This window comes from Chelonoidis abingdonii, chromosome 1 (assembly GCF_003597395.2).
Source record: "Chelonoidis abingdonii isolate Lonesome George chromosome 1, CheloAbing_2.0, whole genome shotgun sequence".
NCBI lineage: Eukaryota > Metazoa > Chordata > Testudines > Testudinidae > Chelonoidis > Chelonoidis abingdonii.
Window position 1 is genome coordinate 205,410,517 of NC_133769.1, and position 13,474 is coordinate 205,423,990.

Sequence of the window (13,474 nt, forward strand, 5' to 3'; positions counted from 1 at the left end):
GGAGGCTTGCAAGGCTATTTTAGGGGGAATCACAGTATTGCCACCCTTACGTCTGGGCTGCCTTCAGAGCTAGGCGGCTGGAGGGCGGTGGTTGTTTGCCAGGCAGGCACCCACCTCTGAAGGCAGGACCTGCCAGCAGCTGTACAGAAGTAAGGTTAGGAGTATCATAACCCCCCTACTGTAACGTTGCACCTCCCCAAAACTCCTTTTTGGGTAAGGACCCCTATAATTACAACACCATGAAATTTCAGATTTAACTAGCTGAAAATCATGAAACTTATGATTTTTAAAATCCTATGGCTGTGAAATTGACCAAAATAGACTGAGTATTTGATAGGGCCCTAATTAAAGAATAGTTTTGGTGTGTGTGTTTTAAGTACAGGCACACAGATATGGCTAAAAGGAGATAGTTTTTGCTTGGACTGCAGACATGCTTTGCATTTGATGTGTCTTAAAAACTTTAGACTTTTTTCTTTTCTAAGCTCTCATTTGAGAACTATTAAGATGCTGGAGTTGATGCTCCATATATAGTATATTTTACAACTGCTATAGTGTGTCCAGAGCAGTGACCCTTCTATTCTGGAATTCAGTCTCTGTGTCTCTCCCTGACCCAGCTCAGACTAAGCCTGAGTTTGACCTTTAGGACATATATTAAGACCTCTCTCAAGCTTCTCCTGAAGGGATAAGTTGAATAGTGAAGATTCAGACTTTATTGTGATGGGTAGTTCCTTTTGGTGGTACTGTTGTATGTCATATTAGATTTGTTTTCATTTTTGTACACACAAAGCTATGATACAGCAATAATTGCTATATATAGTCTGTATTTTTTGAAGTACAATTAAGGATAGCTTATGATTGCTATCTAGAATGGAGTTAAAACTGTTTCGTGAAGCACTTTGGTGATGGTCTAATGATAAACTGTCCAGTCACTTGGTGTTCACTCCTCTTTACTTCTTTCTGCTTATACAGGCATCCGCAGGCTTCACGGTCAGCTCTTTTTTCCCCTAAAAGGATAAAACACCTTATTAAAGACAGTTAGTTAGAATTTGATGGATGCTTTTCTAATACACCTCTTTCCCGATATATTGCGAACCGATATAACATGAATTCGGATATAACGTGGTAAAGCAGCGCTGCGGTGGGCGGCTGCGCGCTCCGGCAGATCAAAGCAAGTTCAATATAACGTGGTTTCACCTATAACGTGGTAGGATTTTTTGGCTCTTGAGAATAGCATTATATCGGGGTAGAGGTGTATTACTTCTCCCTGTAAGTATTTGCTCTAATTGCATAGGGAAATTGCTTGCTCATAAGTTGTAAGTAAAGTTATCCACATTATGGAATGTTTGAGACTCCCTGACCTAGAATCTGCCAGCTGTAAAGTTCCAGAATACTAGATTTACATGATGAAGAAAATGCATTTGTAGTCTTTAGTGATCAGACTGTTTTAAAAATGTAAACAATTTATTAAAACAATAGAGATCAAATATCCTGTTAGTCACTGAATTAAACTTTTTTAATTTGAACATTTTAATTAGTTTGTAGTCCATATTCAAACTAGGAAAAGCATGTTTAAAAATGCTAGCTAATGAGATACCTGGTTGTGGTGGAGCCTAGAGTTGCCCATTACCAGTTACCATGTTTTTAAAGGTGTTAAACTCTGTCTACACCAGTGTTTTGAAAGCATGCTAGCTTTTTAACATGACCTATTTTTCTAGACTGGACATGGCGATAGGGGACCTACTAGAAGTCCCAGGATTAGTTTCTCATCTTCATCTCCCCAGGCTGACAGGACGTGTAAGTGCTGTAGTAATAATATATGTAGTCTCTGAAGGAAGGAAGTTCTTCTTCCTTGACTTTAAATAGTGATCACTCCTCCCCACCTCATAGAAATTAAGAGCCCCATCTACGTTATAAGTAAATTTTGTTTCTGTAAATGGATCCTAGCACTTACTTGATCCAGTTAAAATGCATAGTTGATTTGTATTCATACATAATTTTTTTTATTAGCACACCACGTGACAACTATATTTGTGCCCCTACATCTACCACGCTGCATTATCTTTTCTGTATGAGGGAAGTGTATCCCTTAATCCAAGAGCCCCAGGATGTTTGTGATTAAAGACTTCCTCAAGAGAAAGCACTGTCCAAAGTCCTGACTTTTTCCCAAGTCCTTTTTCCCTTTATCAGAAGACTTTTTTCCCTTTTATCAGAAGACCTCTAAGAAAAACCTCTTTCAGTGCTGGGGGGAAAAAACCCTTTGTTGCTTCCCATTTCATAAAGATATCATGGAGATTCATGGGAAGAAAGACAGCGTCTCCTCTCTCCTTTCCAAGGTAATGTACTGATTATGACTCTTCAGATGCTGCTGTAAGACCTGGGAAATGCCTTTCATCAATAGATTCCCTCTCTCCTGTTGATGTATCTTGTTGCTCAGACAGTCATCTCTTGTAATAGAGGGTTTGTTGGTTCCTGTCAAACAAATGAAGACAATCAGTGTCAAACTCCACTTCATGACACATTTTCTGTGTGATACCTCGAATACAATCACTCTGGTGGTCTTCTTACTCATCACAGGCTTCACTGATAGTTGGAGGCATTCATATGAAACTTGCCCATTACTCCATTTAAGGTCAAGAAGTTCTTTTAAAACAAAACTCAGGGAAGATGCTTTGGGTCAGTGATGGAATGGGGAAAAAGTCTTACTATTTTTTTAGACACATGATATGATGACAGCTGTGCATCTTGTTACATAGGGATTTTTTTATATCACTTAAATCATTTTTCATTTCTTAGAAAAACTGACCATTCCAAACTATATGAAATCTTCAGTTCTGGAGATCAAATCTACAGCAAGAGATGGATTCTTCAGCAAACTTCACAGCACAGCTGTAGAATCGCACAATATGTGGAGCTCTACCTAGAATGAGATGAACTGATTTACAGTATTCTCTTAAATGTTCTCTGTGGTAATGCAAGATTACTTGTGTGCTATCACAATATACATTTTAATAGATGCAACACAGAAACTAAATGTACTCTGTTAGTACAATTACACCCAAACTTATATATCAAATACTATCTTCTAAAGAAATCCTGTAGGAAGTACACGTTAACAAGAAAAAGACCAGTCCAGAACTGTTTTTTCAATAAATGACATAAGAATGGCCATACTCGCTCAGACCAAAGGTCCATCCAGCACAAGTATCCTGTCTACTGACAGTGGCCAATGCCAGGGGCCCCAGAGGGAGTGAACCTAACAGGTATTGATCGAGTGATCTCTCTCTCCTGCCGTCCATCACCACCCTCTGACAAACAGAGGCTAGGGACACCATTTCCTTACCGATCCTGGCTAATAGCCATTAACGGACTTAACCTCCATGAATTTATCCAGTTCTCCTTTAAACGCTGTTATAGTCCTAGCCTTCACAACCTCCTCAGGCAAGGAGTTACACAAGTTGACTGTGTGCTATGTGAAGAAGAACTTCCTTTTGTTTGTTTTAAACCTACTGCCCATTAATTTCATTTGGTGGCCCCTAGTTCTTATATTATGGGATTAAGTAAATAACTTTTCCTTGTTCACTTTCCCCACTTCACTCCTGATTTTATATACCTCTATGATATCCCCTCTTAGTCTCCTCTTTGCCAAGCTGAAAAGTCTTAGCCTCTTTAATCTCTTCTCATATAGGACCCGTTCGAAATCCCTAATCATTTTAGTTGCCCTTTTCTGAACCTTTTCTAATGCCAGTATATCTTTTTTGAGGTGAGGAGATCACATCTGTACACCGTATTCGAGATGTAGGCATACCATGGATTTATATAAGGACAATAAGATCTTCTCCGTCTTATTCTCTATCTCCTTTTTAATGATTCCTAATATCCTGTGTACTTTTTTGACTGCCGCTGCACACTGCTTCGACGTCTTCAGAGAACTATCCATGATGACTCCAAGATCTTTTTCCTGATTAATTGTAGCTAAATTAGCCCCCATCGTATTGTATGTATAGTTGGGGTTATTTTCCCCAATGTGCATTACTTCATGTTTATCCACATTAAATTTCATTTACCATTTTGTTACCCAGTCACTTAGTTTTGTGAGATCTTTTTGAAGTTCTTCACGGTCTGCTTTGGTTTTAACTATCTTGAGCAGTTTAGTATCATCCGCAGACTTTGCCCCCTCACTTTTTACCCCTTTCTCCAGATCATTTATAAAGCAGTTTGAGCAACTTCCAGTACTTAAATAGCTTAGAATATATTCATTTACTACCACAAAGAAATAACTCCTACAGCAAAATATCCAGATTTCATAAACATAATTATAACTTGTTTCCAATGTGAATTTGAGAGGGAATTGTTTACAGTTATCACATAAACATAACTCTTTATAGTCATTGTAATATTCAGTAAGCTCATTAAACGTTGCTAAGACAGGCATGTTAGTTTAAGGTTTCAATGACAGTCAAACAGTAGTTTTGAATATTTCAGCTGCTACAGCTGGGGGATGGGCAACTGCTGCTGAAGCATCTCTTCGCTTCCATTGCATGGGGATGGGAATGTAAACAAAGCAGCATGACTTGCTGTTGTAACTAGAATTTTAATGCCATATTTATAAACCTGACTGTTGCTTTTGTTTAACAACATAAAACTCCACAGTCCCCAGTTTTATTGTGCATTGTCTTGTCAACCAATCACTATAGCCAACTTAACATAGTTATATGTTGTCAGTATAGGAGCATAAAAAAGTCTGGTGGAATTCCATATTTCTGGAATCACTAGATTACCAATAAAGATTTCATTTTCTTCTTGAGATAGTTATTAATAATCTATAGAACTAGAGCCCTAGTTAGAAATTTATTCTGTCTTTTGATTAGCTATCAGAAACAATGCTTGCTAGTCCTTACACAGTTTTTGTATTGTTTCCTGTATCTGAGGTGAAAATAACAAGGGACTAAGTAGTGAAAGCTAATTCTAGTTAGAATCATATTAACTGGACAATGTGGGATTTATTTTCAAAATATTACTACATTTTTATATGAAATGAGGGATAATATGTGGCTACAGAACAGACTTTTTAAACCATTCAGAATAGCATCACCTGAGTTAATAAACAGTCATGGATGGCGTCTTTCTAGCTTCTGCTATGATAGCTACACATCATATTAGTCCTCTCTTTGCCTGGGTTGAACTTGGATAAGAAAGATATGTTTGTGTTGCACAGTAGAGGCTGACTACACTTTCTGTCATTATCAGAACTGCAGCTCAAGTTAAAGTCCAATTTAAAATACAGAAGTGATTTATGTAAAACTAGTCATACAAAATTTATTCACTGAGGGCAAGTAATATCTTTTGGAACAGTGAGTTAAAATTTTAGTTTTCTCACTATCAGAGTGGTGGTAATGGTGAAGTAGACTTAGTGTTAGATCTGGTAAATTTTTATAACAGTTTTGCAAGTTTTATCTGTTGGTGCTCATTGATAAATTTACAAAGTTTTTCACTCAGAAATGTATATAAAAATTTGCTTTGAATGTACAAAATAAAAACTAAATTGAAAGCTTGTGTTATGGGTGAACTATGAGTTAGGTATTTTTAGTAAAAGTCATGGACAGGTTGTGGACTGTAAACAAAAATTCATGGCCCATGACTTGTCCATGACTTGTAGTGTATACTTCTGACTAAATCTGGGGAAGAGAGGTGGCCTGGGGGTGCCGCGGGTGTTCGGGGAGGGTGACCTGGAACCCCTTGCAGGTGCTTGGGGAGGGAGGGTGGCCCAGGACCCGTGCTGGTGTTGGGGGAGCTGGAGGGGATTGGCAGGGCTGGCAGGCTCCCTAGCTGGCTCTGCACCTCCCTGGAAGTGTCAGCATCCCCCAGGTGCTAGGTAAAGGCGTGGCCAGGCAGCTCTGCATGTTGCCTCCTCGCCAAGCATTGGCTCTGCAGTTCCCATTGGCTGGGAACTGTGGCCAATGGGAGCCCCCAGGCTGTGCGCAGAGCCCCCAGGCTGTGCCTCACCCTAGGAGCTGAGGGATGTTGCTGTTTCCAGGGAGTTGTCGTGTCTTCTCTCTTCCCCCCCACCCCCCCGGCTAAGCGCTCCCAGGGCCCTCACCCCCTCCCACGCCCCAGCACTGATAGCCCCACCAGAACTCCTGCTACTGCTGGATGAGGGGAAGGTGCAGCGGCCCTCTGGCCCGCCGCACCGGCCACTGCAGAGGTCATGGAATCTTCGACTTCTAGGATTTCCATGACAAACTTGCAGCCTGAACTATGAGGCAGTCGAGTTTAAGGTGAATTAGACCTGTTTTGAACTGGATAACACTCAAAGCCTGTAGATATCTGAAAGGGCTGCAACCAATTTGAAATCTAGTTGTATTCACCTATTTTAATCCCAATATTGCTCTGCAAAAGACTCACACTAAAATGACCCCATGCACAGTACTGTAAAGTGCACAAAAGAACCTAAAAAGAGAATATTTCAGTTGCATGGATTGTTAATTTTGAAACCTAGAGGTGACCTATCCACTTCAGGTCTTCCACTGCTGATTGTTTTAGTTGGAACATCCAACTAATGTGCTTATTCCACAATACCAACCCACCTAGCCTTCAAAAACAAGTGCCTTTTGACTTGTTTGAAGACATTTGGATTAGAAGTAAGCTGTCTGAAAAGTCAAATAATGTGAGCTGTATGCTATTTTCTACTAAATGGTCAATGTATTGTGCACCAGGTATACAAGCAAGCAGATTGTGTAAAACTGGAGTTGTATATATTGATTTACACATTGATATAAAATGTATGTAGTATTTTTATTTGAATGTTTGATTCATTATATACGTTACATTATGTATTGTTTATTTGGATAAATTTTGCTTTATACATTAGATAAAACAGGTTACACTGTATTTGTGTGATCAAATATTGGTTGAGTATTACTCTTGTTAGGTCTTTAAGGATGGAAACAATGAGTACTTTTGAAACTTATTATAAACAAAATATACAAAGTTTAAATGTAAAAATCTGCTAAAGCATCCTTATGGCTGAGGTTTTATTTTTTCTTTTTAGTTTCATTTACACATACAAATATATGAGAACGTATGCCATTGCCTCCGGCACTCTTGAAAGCAGTAAAATATACAACTGTACTTTTTTTAAATGCATGAGAATCAAATTCATTCACCAAATGGCTCCCAAAACAATTATAACTTGGCCGCTTTTCACACATGTATCTTGTATTACTGTCTATTATGTATGAGTTGAACAAGAAAAATTAAGATTTTATACTGTAATACCAAAAATGTATGTTCAGGATAGTTACAGTTGCTTGTAAGAACCATAATTTTGAATGGCCTCAGTATGTATTCAGGATCCTGCCCTAGAAAGTAAGGGTAGATAGAACTTGCAAGATTGAGTCCTTACAATTGAAATTTTGACACATTTGTAGTCCTTGGCATTTTACTTACTTTTTGTTTTCCATTTAAAATACTATATATTTACATACATTATCTTTTTAAATCTGGCAACTTGTTTCCCTGTAATATGACTGTATGAACCAACATCATTGTCAGTGTAGCTCCAAGAATAGGCTGCTGCAGATATAGAATAAAGGAGCAGAAGAGAGTGATTTTCTATTAGGTTCTACACCAATATCTAGTCAATTGTATGTTTTGTTAGGTGGCTTGATTTTGCTGTTATGTAGTCTTGGATGATTCTACTCCAAGAACGTAAGAATGGCCACATGGCTCAGACCAGTAGTCCATCAAGCCCAGTATCCTGTATTCTTGGCATTGACTTCAGAGGGAATGAAACGGAACAGACAATCATTGAGTGATCCGTCCCCCTGTTGTCCACTCCCAGCTTCTGGCAGTCAGAGGCTAGGGACATCCAGGGAATGGGGTTTTAAGAATGGTATGCTTCTCAAGTTCAGGTTTACATGTTAAACTTAGACCTCTTGGTATCCATGTATCAAGGACTATTGATTTAAATGTTGCATATTTTTGACTGCTGTGCCCTATATCTGCAAGGAGGAATATAGGGATTTGTTGTATGCTTCAGGAGAATTGCTATTAGAAGTTACAAAATAGTCTTTCTATGGAGAATAGAAGTCCTTCCAGAGACTGCTGTTAAGCTAGACAGTCTTTCAATCATTTATGAAAGCTTCCGTTGAGTCTTGTGTAACAGTACTGAGCAAACAAAGTTAATCTGTAATCAGTGTAAAAAAAAAAAAAAATTATAATAAAAAAATCCATGTAGCCCTGTTTGCTCATGCAGAGTTTTGTATATGACAAAGATAGTTGATCCTTTTAAAACTTTTATTTAAATTTTTTCTCTGAGGAATGCTTTGATTGTTTGTTATACAGCAACGGTGAAGCTGTGGTGAAAATGTTTTCTATGGTGCTAATTATAGTTCATGAACTCAGTTGCTTGCTTCCTGTCTTTTGTCCGACCCAGTAGTAAAACATAGTACTTTAAACACTAATTGCTCCAAATTTCATTTTTAAACAGTCAAAGTAAAACACAAGTTTAAATTCTAAAGTATCAAGTTTTAGTTATTCCATACGCCTCCAGATTTAAAATGATGAACTGTGGACTTTTAAAATTATTATTCTATTGGTGCCTAGAGGCCTCAGTCAAGATGGGTATGCCATTTTGCTCATACGTAGTAAGAGATGGTCCCTATCCCAGAAGCTCAGTTTAATTTGAGAGACAATGCAATATGTGAATTTAACATACAAAAAAGAAAGTGTGTGGAGGGATGAAGACTAAGGCTAATTAAAGTGACATCATAGCATTGCACAATTTAATGGTGCCAAATCATTTTACTTCTAAAAAAACTTTAAAATTGATCATCCTGACTCATGCACAATCCACCAGTTGTTGGTTAGCTGATTTCTTATACAGGTCACAGCAGAAACTTATTCTGAGGAAGGTTTCAAAGGAGGAGAGAGGTGGGTGTGTGTTTTTTTTTTTTTTTTTTTTTTTTTTTTTTTTTCCTTTTTTTTAAATGAATGATGTTAAGGAGCAATGTGGAAGATATCATTGTGAGAGATGCTGACAAATAGGCAAATGAAGGCTGACTGTGTGAGGGATAGTATAGTGGGTCTACATTACAGAACGTTACCATTTTTTTCATGTTGTTGTGAAGAATAGTTAGGTAACATGATGTTGACCACAATCTTCTTATAGGTTTCAGAGTAGTAGCCGTGTTAGTCTGTATCCGCAAAAAGAACACGAGTCCTTGTGGCACCATAGACTCCTTGGCTACACTCACACTTTACAGCGCTGCAAGTTTCGCGCTCAGGGGTGTGAAAAGCTCCCCCCTGAGCGCTGCAAGATACAGCGCTGTAAAGCGTTAGTGTAATCAGCGCTGCACGCTACACCCATAAAGGATGTGGTTTACATGCAGCTCTGGGAGAGCTCTCTCCCAGCGCTGCCGCTCTGACCACACTCACACTTGGCAGCGCTTTGAAATTTGAAGTGTAGCCATACAGAGATTAACAAATTTATTTGAGCATAAGAAGTGGGTTGTAGCCCATGAAAGCTTATGCTCAAATGAATTTGTTACTCTTATAGTATATCCTAGGATGAATTGTGTTCATCAGTATGTAAGTACATTGAGTAAATACTTTGTAGGAAAAATGAGCCTCAAGTTGAGTTTACTGTGGTGGAGAGGGGAGTAGTTGAGGGATTTAGAGTAGAGAGTGATGCAGAGTGACTGGTAAGGAAGTTGAACCTGTCAGTTATATTTTGAATGGATTGTAGAGGAGCAGAGTTTGCGTTGGGGAGATTAAAATAGAAGTGGTTGACATTTTTTAGGTGAATTGTAAATTTGCTGAAAAAAGCATTTGGGGGCGGAGGGTAACATTGAAACTATTCCAATTCAGGTTGAATTTGGCCAATAGTTTTGGTCGAAAAACCAAACCAAACCAAACCCCCAGAAAAGCCAAAACTTGAGTATTTGTTTTGGGGAATTGTTGAAATGAAAAGTTTCAACATTTGTGCATTGGCTTTTTATATTGAATTGACTTTTAGTTTCAGCTCAACACTTCCTAAACTTTTTGTTTCTTACACTTGGTGAGCAAAATTTTAAAAAAGCAGTGTTCGTTTCAAACTGATTTTTTCCCCAGATTTTTTCACTTTGGTCACCAAAACAAAAAAAATCTATTATTCACTAGGCTCTGCAGAGGAAGCAGCAACTGTAATTAAGTTGGGAGATGAGAGAGCCTGAATGAAAGTTTTTTAACTGTGTTAGTATTAGAGGGTTGATGAAGACTTGCATCTGATCTATGTTGACCACTCTTGTCTTGGTTTCAAATCAAATGAAGCTTTTTAAATTAACTCTTTTTGCTTGTAGTGTCATGCTCAATCCTTTGTCCCCACCCCTTTCCTATGTTTTTCCTAACTATCCCTTGTTTCTTTGTTCTTCCACGATAGCTTTATTTCCTATTTTCAGTTCCTCTCCCTTCTAATTCAGTAAAGTAGGTCATACTTGATCAGACACTAGTCCATGAAATCTGTGAGTGGTACATTTCTTGAGGAGAAAGTTAGTTTTACTCTCTTAATGACCTAACAAAGAGTGTGATGAGGGAGATTCCTACTTGACTCTTGTGGTGATCAATGTATGCTTTGATTCATTAGTCCATGTGCCTCTGTTTTAAATTATGCAAAAACATACCTATTGTTGGTCACAAAACTATCTTTCCCCTTCTTAAAACTAGCACAATTTTTTTTATTTTATTTTGACCCTCTATGGCTTTGAATTTCAGAGGTTAAATTTGCGTTATTGAATGTCATAGACTGTTCTTTGGTACTCTTGATCATAATCCTATACCTTTCTGATATTAGTGTTTGGTAACTTGAATAAGTTTAGAACACTGTTAAGGAGACAATATTAAAACAAATATGCTGGACTGCAGTTGTTGTGGCTGCTTGATTACATCCACCCACTTTATAACTGTTGATTTCCTTTTCCTAGAACTTTATATTTGTTATTAGTGAATCTCCCATTATTGCCTGCAGCTCCAGTCTGCTCTAATCTTGCTGGATTGCTTTAGAATTTTAATGTGTGAGAGATACTCTTCCTATCTGGTGTCTTTTTCAAATTTGATCATGACTGAATTTTGCCAGACACCTCACAAAAAGATATGCAGCCATGCAGGATTCAGAGAGAGATGTACTCTTTCTGTCTTGTAGAAAGGTACTGGAATAGTTTGCAGTTAATGGAAAACATAACTACTTGTATATGAATACTCTGGTCACCACTGTGACAGAATCAGTTATATAAAACTTAAAACAGTTCTCTAAGATGCAGATTGAGAACTCCTAAATTTTACTGGATGTTGTAATTTTATAAAGTTATTACTTTTTCTTGCATTATGGAACAGAGTAAATAAAGAGAGATTGATCAGTATTCTTCAAACTTTTTTGATTTCCCAGTCCCATTACCCACAAGGCCATGCTTTCTTGTAGTGTAGCTTTCAGAGTTGGGCACAATACTTCAGATCATGGAGTACCATTATTCAGTATATCATATTTTCTCTTCCTTTAATTCATACAAGTGCCCATTAGCTTTATATAATTGTTACTTTATATGGGGCAAGCATCTTCACTCAGCTATCAATGAGGACCTCAATATTTCTTTGGTGGTTTAGAGCCCATTGATGTGTTTTCATTTTCATGTACCATGGTGGTGAACATTGCATACAAGTCCATTTGCGTGTCTCTCATCCTCACTAATCTTTATGAAAAGAAACTATTCAGTGTCAGACTTGTACCAGTTTGCCACCCAGCTCTATCCTTCAGAACAACACAAGTTTCTCTTTTGTCATTATTGTAATATGCAGCTGTCACATAGTCACTACACTTTTCAATACCTCTCACTGGCCCACTTTTTCTCTGCTTTAAGAACTTGGGGGCAGCCGTAAGCGGAATTTGCCATTTTGTTGAATGCCTCTGAATGATTTTAAGTTGCACAAAACTTTTGCTGTAAGAAGTGTTGAAAAGTGGACTTTATATATAGGAAATGCATGAATATGTTTCCACTTATACACCAAGAGAGTTTATAAAGAGACTAAAAATGTGTTCCATGCTTGAAAACTGAACAAGTGGTAGTGGCATAAGTTATGATGAGAGAAAGTTCAATAGGCTTAGTTTTCTTAATAAGAATGATTAGTTATTTTTTTAAAATTTGTATCTGAGGAAGTGCTTGAATACTGACTTGGTATTCTCAGACGATGCAGTGTAGAATAGAGGTAAACTTGCTTACGTTGAATCTGAATAACACATTTTTTATATCAAAACAATTAACTTGTTTAGTAATTCAAAAGAATGTAATCTAAAATACTAAGCTCTTAAGTATTTTGATATTTTGCATAAGTTGCATAGTAAGTAAAGGCCACATGTATTGGAGCATGTTTTGAAAATCGGCCATTCTTACAAAAAAGTTTCTGGTTCTTTCCGCTCTTTATTTTTGTTGCAGTAATAGCTTTCTTCCTAACAGCTCACCTTTTCTTTCTGCTTAATCTTTTTGTGAAGTCATAAATTCTTTGGTTCTGACAATATATTAATATTTAGAAATGATGCTGAATTAGATAATTTATCATGCAAGATCAAGCAGAAAAGCTGGACTATATGAGAGAGATCCCTCCTTATCCTAAGTGTGTCTGTGAGCTTTCTGTAGTGGTGATTCAGTAAAGTCATATAGAATTTCAACATTATTTGTTAGTTTTACAATATTATTGTAGGCTTATATAACACAACATCCAAAGATATCTAAGAGTGTTGCCAAGGAGAGTAAGTATTCCCACTGAGGCACAGATTAGCTAATGGTCTGATTATTCAGGGGTACTGAATTAGAGGTGGGAAATGGATGGTAAGCAGCATGTCTGGAAGTTGGGCACTGTCTGATTTGTCACTTACAGTTGGGAATAGAACCCAGGTCTCCTGATTTCTAGTCTTTTATACAGTAACTGCTAGGCACTTCTTCCTTCCATGTAAATACACAACTTCAAAGAAATTGTATGTGTTCTGCACTAGCACCTAGAGGCCATGACCAGTGACTAGGGCCCTGCTGTGTACACACACAGCAAAAAGACTTTAAAATCTTTGGGGACGGAAAAGTCTTAGATCCTTTATTAGCAATGGATTATCAGGATAATTGCATCTTGTATTTTTGCCTCTTGTTCTAATCTGTTTTTCTTCATTTTACAGTGTTGTTTTGCTGCTGGACTCTCCCCTGCCACCCACCCCCACAGGATGATATGAGACTTGAAAGAAGACGATGCATACAGGTGATCCTAGTTTTGAAATTCCTGTAGAAAGAAAGATCAATATTGTTACTCTGATGTTCTATTCTTTCTTTGGATTTTTTTCCTATCCCCCAAAACTGCATCATTACAACCTTCATAAAACATATTTACAAAAGGAGTAGAAATCATTGAAGTGTCTTTGATCTTTTGGAGATTACTGTCTAGAAATTGTTTGAAATGTCCA

General features: G+C 37.6%; 1 protein-coding gene across 4 annotated transcripts in view; it reads left to right on the forward strand.

Moving 5' to 3' along the window:
* DYRK1A (dual specificity tyrosine phosphorylation regulated kinase 1A) overlaps window positions 1-13,474 on the forward strand; it is a 146,639-nt gene that overhangs the window by 29,992 nt on the left and 103,173 nt on the right. For all 4 annotated transcript variants that reach the window (XM_075073735.1, XM_032797133.2, XM_075073738.1 and 1 more), the window contains exon 2: window positions 13,193-13,272. In XM_075073735.1, coding sequence (XP_074929836.1) covers window positions 13,263-13,272 — 10 coding nt within the window. In that variant the 5' untranslated portion in view covers window positions 13,193-13,262. The remainder of the gene's footprint in view (window positions 1-13,192; window positions 13,273-13,474) is intronic.